Here is a 17,255-nt window from a genome sequence, read left to right on the forward strand (position 1 = left end):
CGATACGCGCATCCGTTCTCTCAAGCTACGTAGTAGTCTCTTTAGCCAGGACGTGATCCTGCCTGCCTACTAGGTGCACTAGGGGTTAGAGCCTAGCTAAGGGGTAAGGTCCCTAGAGCCAGCAGTGGCTACTACGCACTACGCCGCGCGGGAGGTTTTAATTCCCGTTTCGCGTTGCCTGTAAGAGTCTCCTCATAATAGGCCGACCGTGTCTTGCAGGAGGGGGCCGTAGACTAGGTCCCGTGCCAGGCGACCTACTTCCCCCTCTCCTACTAACCGAGCTTGTGTCCCCCCTTCCTATAAGCTGGCCTGTGTCTCTAACTGTCGAGTCCTTGTACGACTGGCCTGTGTTTCCTTAGAGCCTCCCCCATATATATATGCGCAGGTTGCGTGCACTACGCCTATTAAGACCCTCCTGTGAGTCACCTGGTCGCCATGGGGCCGTTAAAGCTGGCCTGTGTTTCCGCTGCCTAGAGCTTTGCCCGTGTTTCCACCTCGTTAAGCCGTCTGGTCGCCGTCGCGTCGCTGTCGCGTCTCTGTCGACCAGGTCGCGCGTACTACGCCTATGCTTAAGCTAATATAAGATAGCATTAGACGTTTTAAAAAGATTTCTTTAAGTAAATGCGAAGCCTGCGGAAACCGCTTATATTACTAAAACCGCCTAGTTATACCTAACTATAACAAACTTAAGCTTAAGCTCCTTAAATATATACACGATCTACCAATAGCCGGCTACCTAGGCTAAGGAAAAACCCTAGAACTGCTTTAATAAGAATACTATTGGCCGAATATATATAATATAAGACGAAGGTATATCTCTAGCTGCTATATTTACTAACGAGCTAAAGCTTTATATAAGACGTAAAACGGCCTTCTAAAGCCACTGCCTGTTCTAAACCAAAGATAAAAGGACATCTTAATTAACTTTATTATTGACCTCCCTATAAGTAAGGGCTATATAAATATTATAGTAGTTATAAACCGACTATTTAAGATAAGACACTTAATCGCCTACCTTAATATATTAACACCTACCGTCGTTTAACTATTCTTAGATTATATATAGAAACTCTACAAACTCCCTAAAATAATTATCTCTAATAAAGGTAGCCAGTTTATCTCTATATTTTAGAAAAAACTAACTACCTAACTCTGTATTAAAGCACTATTATTTATAGCATACTATTTAGAAACGGATAGCTAAATAGAATATATAAATACTATAATAAAATAGTATATTTAGATATATACGTCGTACTTATAAGATAACTGGATTAACTGGCTTATATTTACTAAGTTTACTATAAATAATTCCGTCTTAAAAACTATAAAAGTCTCCCCGTTCCTAGCTAACTACGGCTAGTATCTATAAATAGGTTTTAAACCCTTTAGTAATGTTCCTTACCTTGCTTATTATACCTTATAAGTTATAAAAGCAAATAAATTTAGGACAGCGGTGGAGGGACACCCCCTAATTGATACACGGACACCCCCTAATTGATACGCGGACACCCCCTAATTGATACGCGGACACCCCCCACTGATTGAGTTTAGTTTCTCCCTAATTAAGTTAGAATATCACGTGAATTTAGGTTGTTTGTGTCTGCATCGCGAAAATTAAATGATAGGGTCTATAGGGAGTCACGTGACCCACGGCGCACGGCTTGAAGTCTCTTTATTGAGAACTTTAAGCAGCAATAACATTATCTAATTGAATTCGAATATGCTAGTTCTCGTTAATTAAAGCTACTGTTAATTTATTTAGGTCGCCACTATTCATACACCCCCTAAATGATACACGTACACCCCCCAATTGATATGCATACACCCCCTACCTCATTTGGTTTAGATGCATCCTTATTAAGTTAGATGTATCCTCATTAAGTTAGATGCATCCTCATTAAGTTAGAATATTACGTGCGTTTGACTTGTTTGCGCCTACATTACGAAAATTAAAGTGCGAGTTCATAGTATTTCGCTCAAATGCTGAGGGCTCTCTACGAGTTGATCTGTTGACGCGATTGGCAATTGTAGAGCTAGCTATAGGGTTAATTGGCCGACTGCCGCGACGCTCTATAATTGTAGGCTCTTAAATGCGAAGCAGAGGTGTTGATTTAGGTCCCACCGGGCGCAGGCGCGGGCGCGGGCGTGGGCGTAGGCGTGGGCGCGAAGCAGAGCAGCACCCAAATTAGTTTGCGCGACGCCTCACAAAGCACTGCGCAATCCAATTAATTGACTCAGGCGCGATTCAAATTTAGACTCTACTACTTATACTATAACTAAAATCAAGACTTAATCGTGATGTTGCAGCCACAAAACTTACATTGCGCGCACTTTGATTTTCGCGATGCAGGCGCAAACAAGTCAAACGCACGTGATATTCTAACTTAATGAGGAAGCATCTAAACCAAATGAGGTAGGGGGTGTATGCGTATCAATTGGGGGGTGTACGTGTATCATTTAGGGGGTGTACGAATAGTGGCGACCTTTATTTATCCTAATCTAACTTAACTGTTAAGTCTCCTCCCTTAAAGCCTCGAATTTAGGCCGTTGCTATTACTTCTTTTTATCTACTTTATATAATAGACCCTTTTAAAGACGCCCCCGCATATAGTACACGCTCTTATTCTTATGTTCCCGATAGTAAAGGCTTATAGATATGTCGCCCCTCTATAACTATGGCCCCTACGCCCTCTACCATAGCCGTAACGGCAGCTAAAAAGCGCCTATAGGACACTTATAAATAAGAGCTAAAAGACTGTAAGTAGGAGTGTACTTATAAGGCAGCTTTAAACTAGGCTACCCTTAAAGCACTTATTGCTTTTATAGCCTAGGCAAAGTTAGCTATAAAAGAAATACACTAGGCTTGGCTCGCCGCTATTAAGAAGAACTCTACTATAATTAACACGGTAAAGGTTAACTCCAGTAAGTCTTCTCTTCCTTTTATAGTAAAGAGCCTAGACCTACTTCTTCCTAGGATCCCAGTCTCCAAAGTTACTATAATTTAAAAGGGTATATTTATTCTAGAGAACCTTATAAAGCTACGCAATAACCTATCTAGGATTAACTCCAATTAAATAGAGTTAATAGTAGATGGAAGAGTTATTACCTCTAGTAATAGCTTTAGAAAGGACTTCTCCTCTATAGGTATTTAGCTTAAGGGCTTTACTAACTATAGTATTATCGTCTAAACCCTCTAGGCTATATTAACCCCCTTAGCTATCACGATGGTAAAATTCCACTAAGCTATTATAGGCTTCTTTGCACAGTTTATCTAAAACAGCGTCCTTAATTTAGCTATAGTTGTCTACTAAAGAGCTATAAGGCTTAGTTAAACTAACCCTACTAACTAGGCTATCCCTATTAAACTACAAATAGCTAACTATAACTTTACCACTTTACGCCTAGCCCTATTATTCTCCTATAGTAGCTTATTATTAAAACGCCCTTAGGCAGATATATCTACCTTATCCCTATAGGGCTAGGTATATAGTAATTAGAATATAGGCCGGCCGTGCTTTAAATTACTATGTTCCTATTAATATCTCTATAAAGTATATAGAGGGAATTACATTAAGAAAGACTATAAGGGGTCTCCGTAATAATTTATACCCCCTTTATACCCAAATTTAACGCTAAGATTTAAGGCGTTTACCCTAGAGTATTTACTTTATACTTTACTATCGCTATTAAACGTATTGGCCTAGAGGGATAAGCTACTTCTATACCCTAGAGATCTTGGCCCCCTAATTAAGGGTATCCTAACGTATAGCGCGCGGATTAGAGTTACTACCTTACTACTAGCGCGTACGTGTTTAAATTAACTCCCTTCTAATGCCGACCCTAGGGTAATTACTATAAAAATTGCTATTAATCTGCCCATCGGCCGCATTACTATTCGTCCGCCTAAAGCAACCTACTGCTTCCCCTTAGGACTTATACCTAAGCTAGATGGAACCTTCCGCCGTATTTATAATCTTTCTTCACCTAAGCCTCGCTAAGGCCTCTCCATTAACGCTGCTATTCTAGAGGCCTACTCTACCCTTATTTATAGTACCGTAGATAATATTTTAGCGCTTATCCTCCTCGCTAGAAGAGGCGCCGTTATCTTTAAACGCGATCTTAAAGACGCTTTTTGGAATATCCTAGTCGCTATTACTAATTAACGCCTACTAGGATTTAAGTAGGAGAAGATAGTATACGTTAAATACTGCCTTCCCTTTAGTCTAGCCACTGCGCCTTTTCTCTTTAACCTCTTTATAGAAGCCCTATATTAGGTCCTTAAACGCCACCTCTATCTAATTATTGCCTTCTTTACACTAGTTTATTATCTAAATAACTTTATATTTATTTTACGCCTAGACATAGGTACGCACTAGTAGTTTGCGTATATAACTTTATAATTATACTACTTAGTTTCTCTTTTAATGCTGTAAAAGACTCCTATAGCATGGTGTTAGACATATTAGGCTATTAGATTAACATTAATATCTTCTCCCTATCCCTTAGCCCTGCTAAGTAGATAGCACTATAAAATATACTTACCTCCTTTGTTCTTAGGCCCTAAGTCTCTCTTAAATAGTGCTAGTAACTTAGAGGCAGCCTTACTTAGGCCATAAAAGTTATCTAGTTAGGGCGATTTTATTTAAGATCGCTATAGGACCTTATTATAGCTTTCTCTCTTATAAACCGCCGTACTTTGCCTATCTTACTAGCGGTAATCTTTAACCTAGCTTAGTAGAGTAAAGCCCTAGCGCTTTAAAATGGGGTTTGTTTCTTTTAGGAGGATATTACTTACCCCTAGATCTATCTCTTTACAGACGCCTTATCTAAATACGGTTATACTAGCTTCTTCTATAGCTGCCTAGGCTACTCCTTCGCCGAGACCTATTCTACTCCTTATAGTTAATAGCGCCCTTACGCCTCCGCGCTGCTATAAGATAACCTCTTTATAGCATCCCCTACCCCTAAGCACCTCTATACCCATATTAATATGCTTAAAGTACTCGCTATTACTGACGTATTTGTAAAATAGAGCCCTACCTAGTAATATTTATTTATTTACGTCTATATGGACAATATAGTTACCCTTATAGGCCTGCAAAATATAGTGCTTAAAGGCCTTACCAATTTGCTCCTTTAATAAATCTTAGTCTAGGCTACCGCATTTAATATCTAGTTATAATCTTCCTAGATTTTATCTAAAGATAATATACTAGCTAACGTACTCTCCCGCTTTAACTGGGCTATAACTAAAAATCTCTGTCCTTAAATTGATCTCTTAGTGCTAACGGCTTATCTTTAGGCTCGTTAATCGACCTACTGGGCCCGCCGCCTGCGTTTATTACCTAATTAGGCCAATCTTACTTAGTTTTAAGCCTTTTATGGCACGGCATTAAGCCTAGCACCTGTAAGACGTACGCCTTAGGTATAAAGTCATGGGAGTTCTTCTGTGCTATAAGGGCTGTAGCGCTATACCTAGCCTAGTTATCTAACCTTATAGAATGGGTAGCATAGAGAACGTATAGCAATAGTTCTCCGTATATAGGTAGGGTAGCTTTAAAGACCATACGCTTATACCTCGCCGTAATCCGCTTTATATACATTAACTACGTTCTCCTAGTTACAGTATTTAAGAATACGTTACTTTGTTATATACTAGATAGGGCAACCTCTTTTAACCCTAGCCTAAAAGAAGCTACTCTAAAGTTGCTAATCTTACGCAGTATCCTCGCTAAGATTGCAACTAGCAGCAACTTAATCTAAGAGGTAAATACTAACGCTGCCTTCTGCCTTGCCTTCGCAGGGTGCCTCTATATAGGTGAGATCTCCTATACTAATAAGCAACGGTCTAAACTATTATTTGCCGCGACTAAGGCTACCCGCTTAGACGTACAGATTAGCCCCTCTAAAGATTACCTTACCTTCCATCTTAAATGGAGTAAGACTAATAAGGATAAGTAGGGCATTTAAATTATAGTAGCCGCCACGTTTAACGCGGTTTGCCCTATAGCAGCGCTATAAAGGCTTTTTCTCCTAGACCCCTAGGCTCCCTTTACGCCACTATTTACCGCATCTAGTAGCGCGGTGTTCTCCGCCTTATATGCGCAGAGGATGCTTAAATTAAGGCTAACCCTCTATAGTATCTAAGCCGCATAGTATATAGGTTACAGCTTTTATAGGGGCGCGGCCTAATACGCCCTAAACTATAGCTTCTCTAATGAGGTCTAACGCCTAGGCCGCTAGTTATTAAATGCCTTTCGCCTTTATTACTTAACCTTATAGGCTAACGCCTTCCGACTTTTACGGAGGTTTTAACTAGGCACCCCGCTAGCGTTTTCTTTAACTTAGCCTTGCGTATAAGGCTAACACCTAAAATATATCTTTTTACATATATTTTCTCCTAATTTGGCTATAGTTATGCTTTGCTCTTCTTAGACTATAGGCTTATAAGTTTAGGGCTATTTTTCCTACCTTTTTATAGTAAAAACAGCTTATAAAAGCTGGAAAATAAGCCCGCTATTTATAGGCCCCTAAGCCGCAGCTACTAATTAAAAAATTAATAAAAAATTATGTATATAAAGAGATAGATAATAGGGTCTATAGGGAGTTACGTAACCCATAGCGCACGGCTTAAAGTCTCTTTATTAAGAACTTTAAGTAGTAATAATATTATCTAATTAAATTCGAATATGCTAGTTCTCGTTAATTAAAGCTGCTGTTAATTTACCCGCCTACCTAAGCGTTCGCTTCTTTACTTTATATATATATATATTGGGACGGTGCTAGGGCATACCACCTACTACGTCCTATTCTACCACTATCGTTATATAATTGGGCTTGCGTAGAATTACGTAGAAACTAGCTAATTAGGATTTTCCATTCCCGGGATAAAAAATCGCTATTAGCTCGCTTACTACTAGCGCCTTAGCGGCCCCCTCTTCTTCTTCTCTTTAGCTTAGCATCTTTATATAGTTTAGACGCACTTATATAAGCCCGTTATATATATAGCTTATGCCCTACTTCTTATAAGTACGCACCTTCGCTAGTTAGACTATGGGCTTGCAAGTTTAGGGCTATTTTTCCTGCCTTTTTACAGTAAAAACAGCTTACAAAGGCTGGAAAATAAGCCCGCCATTTGCAGCCCCTGAGCCGCAGCCACCAATCAAAAAATTGACAAAAAATCACGTGTATGAAGAGATAGATTACTCTTATGACCGTAACACCTCGATTGCGCAGTACTCTGTGAGGCGCCGTATGAATTTATTTAGGTGCTGCTACCTCTGCTTAATGTTTACGAATTGCCTGTACAGTGCCAAGACATTAGTCTGTGCACACACGAATTCTCACCAAAATTGACACGACTTTGAACAATCGCACAACGCCGCAGCAATTAAATGCAGCCAAATCAGTATGAGATTATTTAATTATAGTTAATACTTTATCTGCCAGCCATGCGCTTTTTTTACTGCCTCCAGCCTTCGGTCCATACTGTCGATTAATTGTCGCATAAGGCCTTAATCGATAGCCAACCACGCCTCTTTATATGCCTCAATTAAACGCTCTAAATCCTCCTTACTTTGTCCCATCTGTTTAAGCTCTAGATAAAGCTTAAGAATCTTCCGTTTTAGTGCTAGCCAAAGGTGCTTAATTGGATTAAGATCGGGCGAGTATAGGGGGAAATCCAGCGTCCAAATACCGTGTATTTCCAACTACTCTTTTATAAGATTCGACATATGGATTGGAGCGTTATCCATTTAGTAGATATCTAAAGGCTTATAGACTGGCATAAGACCCTCTTCTAGGGCCCAAATATAGCTTCGGGCGCTATAGCCTTCCTTCCACGCTAAAACGTCTCTTTCTATAGTAATTAACTCCGAACGGCCATCGTACTAAAAAGCGGCGTAGATTATCTATATAAGATCCTTTTCGTTAGACACCTCTATAATAAAGTCATAATTCTACTTTTATAGAGACGTCCGGAAGACCCAGACAGGCTTCTTTCCTAAGCCTCGTTCGTATAAGCATTCATCAGAAAACTTAACACGTCTCTAAGGGAATCCCTTATACTTTCGAGCCCAAAGATACCTCAATTAAGCTACCGCTGGCGTCAGCTTTAGTCTCTTTTTGGCGAGCCACTTCGTAATATAGTGTTTTTTAAATAGACGTTGCAAAGTTCTATGCTTAACAGTGACCCCTACAGCCTGACACTTAAGAGCTGCATAGTCGATTCGAGGGTTCCTGCGTACAATTCGAAGAAGTAGACGCTTCTGCCGTCGAGTAAGCTTTTCGGGCTGTCCGGGTCTTGGTAGAGATTTAAGCGTGTGGTGGTTATTCCATCGATCGATTGTATTATTGACCCGAGGTACGAGTGGTCTATACTTTCAGGTGTAGGTGTTCAAATTTTCAAACCCCCGCCAAGCTAGCTTCTGATTGGTTGGAAATCCGGCTTCTAATTGGTTAGAAAAAAAGTCGCGGGCGGTATCTACCTGCAAAATACACGTGACGAACTTCAAAACATTGGGTTTAACTAAAGCTCTGCAAAAGCTCTGCAAAAGCTCTGCATCGAGCTCTACTAAAGCCCTGCAAGAGCTCTGCACGAAGCTCCGTACGAAGCTCTGCAAAAGCTCTACCAAAAGCTCTACCAAAGGCTTTACAGCACCTCTGCCCACTCAGTGTACTAGCTACGTAGTGAATGGAGCACGCAGTGCGCAGGGGGGTCTAAGGGGGTCTCCCCCTTGAAGCTCTGCTCGAAGCTCTGCTCGAAGCTCTGCTTGAAGCTGTACTCGAAGCCCTATACGGAGCTCCAAAGCTCTACTAACACGCAGCACTAATATACTAGGAAGTCTCACAATCGTCTCGATGAACGTCTCTACAAACACCTCTACGACGGCTCTACAATTGCCTGTATAATCGTCTGTACAAACGGCTCTACAAACGGCTCTACAAACGTCTACACGATCGCCCATACGAACACATACGATCGATTAATCAAACGTCTATACGATCAATCGACCAGACGCCTATACAATTAATCAGACGCCCGTATAAACGTCTCTACGAGTGTCTATAAACGTCTCTACGAAGGTCTACAATCGCCTATACAATCATCCGTACGAACGTCCGTACGAATGCCTACACGAACGTCTGCACGAACGCCTGCACGAACGCCTGCACAAACGCCTATACAAAGCTCTGCTCAAAGCTCTATACAAAGTCGTTTATAAGGCTTTCAAAAACAAGCCTAAATACAAGCTCTATCAAAGCTCTACATAAGGCTCTATCAAAGCTCTGCATGGAGCTCTACTAAAGCTCTACAAAAGCTCTGCACGAAGCTCCGTACAAAGCTCTACAAAAACTCTGCATAAACCTCCGTACGAAGCTCTGCAAAAGCTCTACTAAAAGCTCTACTAAAGCCTCTACCAAAGCCTCTGCAAGAGCTCTGCCCACGCAGTAAATAGAGCACGCAGTGCGAAAGGGGGGGGGGTCCAAGGGGGTCTCCCCCTTAAGCCCAAAGTTCTACTCGGAGCTCTACTTAAAGCTTAATACGGAGCTCTAAAGCTCTACTAATACGCATTACTAATATCCCTTAACACGTCAATTCGGGTCCTCAGGTTATCGATAAGGAGTAACCAATCAGATCGCCTGAATTTGGTGCCTGTACTCAGGAATATGAGGCCGGTGATATTCGTAATATTTTATACAAAATTAATATATAAGCTTAATCTTTGGAGTTAGATCGCTTAATATGAGGCCTCCAGCAGTCGTCCTTCCTGCAGAACGGTATTTTGCATATACTGCAGCCAAAATGAGTCCTTGGAGGATGCGTACGCGTTGATTTGAAAACGGTGTTCCCGCACGGGCCACTTACTCTGAGGACCCTGACGTGTTAAGGGATACTAGGAAGGTTCTATAATTAGCCGTACAAACATCCAGACGATTAATCGCCGTATAATTGTCTCTACGAACGGCTCTACGAACGGCTCTATAAACGTCTATACAATCGCCCGTACAAACGCCCATATAAACGATCAATTAAACGTCCATATGATTAACAATCAAACGTCTATACAATTACCTATACGATCGTCTCTATAAACGTCTACAATTAATCGCCTATACGAACGTCTACATGCCTATATATAGCTCTATAGAAGCTCTATACGAAGCTTTATATAAAGCTCTACACAAAGCTCTACACGAAGCTCCGTAAAAGCTCTACTAAACGCTCTACTAAAGCCTCCGCAAGAGCTCCGCCTACGCAGTAAACGGAGCACGCAGTGCGCAGGGGGGGTCCAAGGGGGTCTCCCCCTTGAGCTTAAAACTCTACTTAAAGCTTAATACGGAGCTCTAAAGCTCTACTAACACGCAGCACTGATATACTAGGAAGGCTTATAATCATCTACACAAACGGCTCTACAAACGGCTCTACGAACGTCTGTACAATCGCCCATACGAACGCCTATACAATCAATTAATTAATTAAACGCCCATATAATCGATCAATCTAACGCCCATACGAACGATCAATCAAACGTCCATGCAATTGCCTATACAATCATCTCTACAAATGTCTCTACAGTTAATCGCCCGTGCAAACGCCTGCATGTAGCTCCGTATAAGGCTCTACACGAAGCTCCGCACGAAGCTCTACTAAAGCTCTATACGAAGCTCTACCGAAGCTCTACCGAAGCTCTACATAGGGCTCTACAAAAGCTCTACAAAAGCTCTACATAAACCTCTATATAGAGCTCTGCAAACGCTCTACTAAATACTCTACTAAAGCCTCTACAAGAGCTCTGCCTACGCAGTAAATAGAGCACGTAGTTCGCGGGGGGGGGGGGTCTAAGGGTGTCTCCCCCTTAAGCTTAAAGCTCTACTTAAAGCTCTACTTAAAGCTTAATACGGAGCTCTAAAGCTCTACTAATATACAGCACTAATATACTAGGAAGGCTCTGTAATTATCTACACAAACAGCTCTATAAACGGCTCTACGAACGTCTATACAATCGCCCATATAAACACCTATATAATTAGTCAATTGATCGATCAATTGCCTATATAAACGCCTATACAATTAATCAATTAATTAACTAAACGCCCGTACGAATATCTCTACAAACGGCTCTACAAATAGCACTATGCACGGCTTTACGCACAGCTCTATAAACGTCTATACAATTAATTAATCAATTAATTGCCTATATAAACGCCCATACAAACGATTAATTAAACACCTATACAATTGCCTATATAATTATCTCTATAAATATCTCTGCAATTAATCGCCAGAATAAATAGCTATATGTGACGGCTCGAACTATCAAACAAATGTCTCAATAGAGACTTAAACGAATGCTTGCAAGATCAAGCGAACGAATGCTGTATTACGAAGATATTAAGCTAAGGAGCAAGAGAAGGTGGTGAGGCGACGTCTATATACACATGCCAAGTCTTACGCGAACCCCTAACTAGGTGACGCGCTCCAGCGCCGTCACACTATATATCTACACGCCTATATATAGCTCTGCGCAAGGCTCTACACAAAGCTCCGTATAAGGCTCTACTAAAGCTCTGTATAAGGCTCTACTAAAGCTCTATATAAGCCTCTATTAAAGCTCTATATAAGCCTCTACCTAAAGCTTACCCCTTACTATAAAGTAGCCCCCACAGCGTAATACAACGGAGGTATATATATATTACTTCTAAATTAAGCCTAACTTAAGTAGGGCGCCTTAGTTACTATAGTAGATCCTTTTAATAAGATAATACTACCTAGCAGTAACTAAGGCGCTTTAGCTTTACTACTACTTCTAAAAGCTCTATAAGGGGGGGTCTAGGGGTCTCCCTCTAGAAATCCTTATATATATATACAAATATTAATTAGACTCTATATTACTTCTAAATTAAGCTTAACTTAAGTAGGGTGCCTTAGTTACTATAATAGATCCTCTTAGTAAGATAATATTACTTAGTAGTAACTAAGGCGCCTTAGCCTTACTACTACTTTTATTAAACTAAAAACAAGAAGGTTAGGAAGACTTATATATAGATTAATCTATAAAGAAATAGAGACTATATATATATAAGGTAGCTACGTAATAAATAGGTAATAGAAACAGGTGTGTAAGATATTAGCAGGGTAGTAAGATATAGTAGTAGGGAAACCTAATTTAGGTTAACAACTTTTAAATTAAGTAAAAGCTTTATAAAGGGGGGGTCTAGGGGTCTCCCCCTAGAAAACCTTATATCTATATATATATTAATATATTAATTAAACTCTATATATAAGGCTTTAAGTTAAAGCTTTTAAACTCGGGTCAAAGTTTACGTAGGGTACCTAACGTTCCGCATGTTAAATAACGCGACGACTGACGCGATACCTCGCCGCGATTTTAGTCTTCTCCTCCCCTGCTTCTACTGCACTAAGGATTCTGGCTCTTTATGCATCTAAAAGCTCTGCCCCAGGCCTTCGATTTCCGCTAATTTCTGTGCCAAACGAGCGTTGCATTGTAATGTAGGAAATGATTGAATTTGGTGACAATATTGCGATCGTGTGGTGTTGGTTCGCGTGTGCATAGACTAATGTCTTGGCACTGTAAGCATGCCCGCACTCGCGCCTGCGCCCACACCTGCACCCGCGCCCGCGCCCGCACCAGCGCCCACGACTATGCCCACGCGTAGCATACCCAGTGTTCTGTGCGAATGCTAATAGCTCGCGCGACAAGTTAATGTGTTAATGCAAACAGAGCCAGCCGGGCGGCCGCGGAGGCGCTCAGCAGTTAGAGGCTGGGGTGGGAATAGGGAAGGCAAATGCGAGGTAATATTTTGGGTATGGGCACGCGACGTGCGCACTAATGCAGATGCAAACAACCTAAATTCACGTGATATTCTAACTTAATCAGGGAGGAACTAAACTCAATCAGTGGGGGGTGTCCGTGTATCAATTAGGGGGTGTCCCTCTACCGCTGTCCTAAATTTATAGGGAAGATAGAGGAACTATAACAGTTTCTTACTAACGAAATAATATGGGCTTAATTTATCTATAAAACCGTAGCGAATAAGAAACGAATCCTAGCACTAGCCTACTAAATTGGTAACTTTATTTAGCTAAATATAAGAAATCTAAATATAAAATAACCTGCTAAGAAGCTTAATTAGAAAAACGCTAGCCCTTATAAGGTTAAAAAGGTTATCTCCTTCTACGCCTACTAACTAAAGCTCCCTAATACGGTTAAAATCCACACCGTATTTTACACGTTAGTCCTCCGCCCCGCTACCTCTATATTAAACGCCCTACCCAAACAGATATAAGATCCTCCCCTACTAGTTAAAGTAGATAGTAAGAACGAATATTTTATTAAAAAAATTAATGACGTTAAGTATAATAAATAGAAACGCTAATATATATATCTTATAAAATAAAGAGGCTTTATTAAGTCCTTATAAGAACCTATTAACTCTATAGGACTTATATAAGCTATAGAAGACTTTTATAAACTTCACCTAGAACTACTATAGCCCTATCTTGTAAAAGCTTAAGTTTAAAGGGGGGGTACTATTATAGGACACCCCCGTAATACCTTGCACACGTCCACCTATTTCTACCAACTTAGTAATTAGAGACTAACCGTAAAATGGCAATTTAATAGCAATCTAATAGCAATCTAACGGCAATCTATGGCATTCTGCTATATTCTGCTAAGTTCTACTAAATTCTGCTAAGTTCTGCTAGGGCTATAACCTAAACCCTATTCTGCCCTATATATATATTAATTAAGCAACCAAGTTAACAATATATGCCCTTTCTTCCCGTTTTCCTACCTTCTTTCCTTACGTAACGTCTTAACCTCCTTATACAGTTTATGTATATAGCTTAATAATATCTACCTTGCTATATATTATCGTCGCTTATACTTACTCCGTAATAACTCTAAAAATAGGTAAAGCTTATCTTTTATTATCTAGGCGCCATCTATATTACCTTTTAGTCTTATATACTAGTCTTCCTACTTTTTCTACTTTAGCTTATACGCCCTTATAGTATTCATTAAGCGCTAGGCCTTATAAATATCCTATAGCTATTACGGCACCGTAACGGATCTAGTCATGGGGCTTGCTTAAGCCTTAGCATATGTATATAGACGTATCCTTTTCCACCTTCTGCTCCTTATCTTAATATCTAAGTCTATAGACTACCAATTGTACAGGCTTGCGCTCGTTGTATTACAGTGCTAGAGTCTTAATTAACTAAGTCGCCGTGATAATAGCCGCGCTATTTAGGCCTTAAATATGTTTTAAAGGCTATAGAAGGAGGAGGAGGAGGCTAGGGGGGCTTTCTTTAACTATAAGGTAGACCGTAGGGTAAAAAGATTTTTAAAAAAACTCTATCTCCGCAAGAGGTTAGGGGAAAGACGCGTAAGCGCGGCGTGGGTACGGGTAAATAAAGCCACTAAACGCGTAAATATTACAGGAGGAGAAGAGGGCTCTATATTGTAGAATTAGAATCATAGTAGGCCTTTCTATATAAAATTAGAAGCCCTATATAAGCTAAGAGCTAGCGCGGGTATAAGAACAGAAAGAGGGTTAAAAAATATATTGTTAAGGCGACAATAAGGTTAAAGGCGCAATGAGGACCTCTATACTAACCTAGTACTAACCTAGGCCTCAAAAACGCGTCCGAAAAGTAGGGGCCACCCCCTAAAGGGGGGGGGGGATATATGGACGATATGTCACGGACCTTGGGGGGTCGTGCGTAACCTAAGGTTACACCAAGCTTAACCCGGACCTCCGATACTATCGTAGTGTCGTAGACACCTAAAGCCAACTAGACGCTTAGCTTGTACTGTTCATGTCCCCTGATATCAGAAAGGATCGGGAGATCGAGTTGCCTTCTAAAACCGACTCTCTTTGGAATTAGGACGATTGTGCTGGAATTGCTTCTTGCGTGTTCTCCAGCTATTGCCTCAGACGTCTTTGGTGAACAGGTGCTTCGCGTTTGCTGTCGTCACTCAGCGTATCTTCGCTTGACGCCCGGCATCTCCCCTCCATCAACCCCGAATCTTAAAGTCATTAAACCTTCTGCCACTCTTCACCCACAGACCACGCCCTCCCTAGGCACTTCGACCTCCCTCCCCTCCCTCCCATCTTTTACCCCATCTGGCCCTTCCTCCACCACTTCGACCTTCTCAACCCTCCCCTCCGGCTCTAACCCCACCGCCCTAACCTCCGCCTCTTCTTTCGCCAACCGCGCCTTCTCCTTCTTACTCAGCGTCATCGACCCCTTCTCCAGCGCCTCTTTCGGCAACGGCCTGACATACGGCTGGCACACCCACCACGGCCGCTTACACCGCGCCACAGCCGCCAGCGACGACGTGTACGGATCGACCTCTGCCTCCCCCTCTCCCTCTCCCTGTCCCTCTCCCTCCACCCCAGCACCCGCACCCTCATCTCCAGCCCCATTCTCATACTCCACCAATCCCACTCTCACCGCCTCCTCCACCAGCCGCAACACGTTCTCAAACGCCGTAATGTCCCCGACGCGGCAGCGCGCCAAGGCGTCGCGCACGTTGTGGTGCCGCGAGACGAGCGAGCGCAGCAGGTGGAAGAGGTGCGCCTGCATAGCGGCCAAGTTGGGGCTGCTGACCCTCTGCAGCCTCTTGTCCGCCCTGCTCCGCTTCTGCTTCTTGGCGGGGGGTTCGGCGGACGCGGGGGATTCCGGGCGGGGGCGCGCGGGCGCGTCTCCGGGCAGTCCCGGCGAGTTGGGGGGGTCTGGGTCTGGGTCTGGGACGGAGACGGGGATGGCGCCGGGGGTCGGGTCCGAGGGCAGGAAGAGCGGCGCCCGCGCGGGCGGCGCGACGTCCAGGACGTACGTGTATACGATGTCCATGTACCGACGTATGACTGCGTCGACCCTGAACCCGCCCTTCCCGTCGCGCCCACGCCAGTACTCGCGCCCTTCGTCCCCCCTCGGCACCGGGTCCGCGAAGATGGTCGGGTCGGACAGATTGCCCTCGGCGCTCATGACACCGTCCGCGCCCGTCGCCTCCAGACAGGCGTCGATGTCGCCCCGCTGCAGGATGTTCCCGTTCGCGAAGATGACCGTTTCGGGCGGGAGGTTGTCGCGCAGATACCGCAGCACGCTCCAGTCCGCCAGCCCCGTGTTATGCCCCTTTTGCTCGCGCCGTCGCCCATGCACCGTGATAATGCTCGCGCCCGCCTCCAGGACCATCCGCGCATACGCCAGGCTCTTCTCCTTGGTCTCCAGAATCCGCATCTTCGCGGTAACCGGGACGTCCAGCTCCGCATGCAGCGTGCCGATCATGGATGAAATTAACCCCCAGTCCTCCTGCAGAAACGCCCCGTAGTGCCCGCGCCGCGCGATCCCCTGCGGGCAGCCGAGATTCAGGTCGATGGCGTCGCAGAAGGGCTGGACGAGGCGCGCGGCCGCGAGCAGGTCCGCGGGGGTGTTCGAGCAGAACTGCACGAAGAGCGGGCGGTCGAGCGCCGGGTTGCCGTCTAGATAGCGGTCCGCGGCGGCAGGGGGGATCTGTGGCATGTGGGGGGAGGCGTCTGGGGGCGGCGAGGGCAGTGCGGTCTTGAGAGGCTGGAAGTGCGAGGCGCGGTAAGGGGGGGTGTCGGCGAACATGCGCGAGTGGAACATGGGCGTGTAGGTTAGGAGGGACTTGGAGCGGGTCGGCGGGAGGAAGGAGCGCGTGAGCATGCGCCAGGCCTGGTTTTAGGGTGTCGTTAAGCTGGGGATTCTTATATCTAGGAATTTTTTTTATACTTCGGTGGGGGAGTTGATGGGACGTACGAACTCTGACTGGTCTACCATGGGCGCAAGGATGAATTTTGGACTCCCGAGACTCTCGTAGAATGTTCGGCCGTGTAGCTTTGCCTTTTGGGCTGGCTTTGACGAGGCTGCTCCATTGCTGTTCCCAAGAGGGGGTGGAGTTGGGACCGCGGGTGCGGCGTCGGAGGTGCTCATGTCGCGGAGGAATCGTCGAAATTGGAGACGTAAGGTCCAACGCCAGGCCGCAAGGACCTCTGAGGCCCTTGGGTATAGAGAGAGTATGGCGAAGGGGAGCTCAGAGGCTCTTTGGGTCGGTGGTAGTCAGTGTTGGGGTGAGTAATAACTAGGAGAAGCACACCTTGAGGAAAAATATTGGATCCCTGGGTAAAGTTCGGTGATGGAATATTAATATTTTCAACCAATGAAACGTTTATATTTGTCGATTTTTGCAATTCTTTTC

General features: G+C 43.5%; 2 protein-coding genes across 2 annotated transcripts; one reads left to right on the forward strand and one right to left on the reverse strand.

Moving 5' to 3' along the window:
• Positions 1-5,793: 5,793 nt before the first annotated feature.
• K441DRAFT_559184 (uncharacterized protein) lies at positions 5,794-5,964 on the forward strand (the record flags this gene model as incomplete). Its single annotated transcript, XM_067643439.1, has 1 exon — positions 5,794-5,964. A coding segment is annotated over one exon (171 nt), but the record flags the coding sequence as incomplete, so codon positions are not given.
• A 9,127-nt stretch (positions 5,965-15,091) lies between these two features.
• On the reverse strand, positions 15,092-16,942 carry K441DRAFT_489123 (FMN-linked oxidoreductase; the record flags this gene model as incomplete). The annotated part of the gene is made up of 2 exons (XM_067641965.1): positions 15,092-16,732; positions 16,817-16,942. Coding segments are annotated over 2 exons (1,767 nt in total), but the record flags the coding sequence as incomplete, so codon positions are not given.
• Between the last annotated feature and the right edge of the window lie 313 nt (positions 16,943-17,255).

Source organism: Cenococcum geophilum (genome assembly GCF_001692895.1).
Source record: "Cenococcum geophilum 1.58 unplaced genomic scaffold K441scaffold_19, whole genome shotgun sequence".
Lineage (NCBI taxonomy): Eukaryota > Fungi > Ascomycota > Dothideomycetes > Gloniales > Gloniaceae > Cenococcum > Cenococcum geophilum.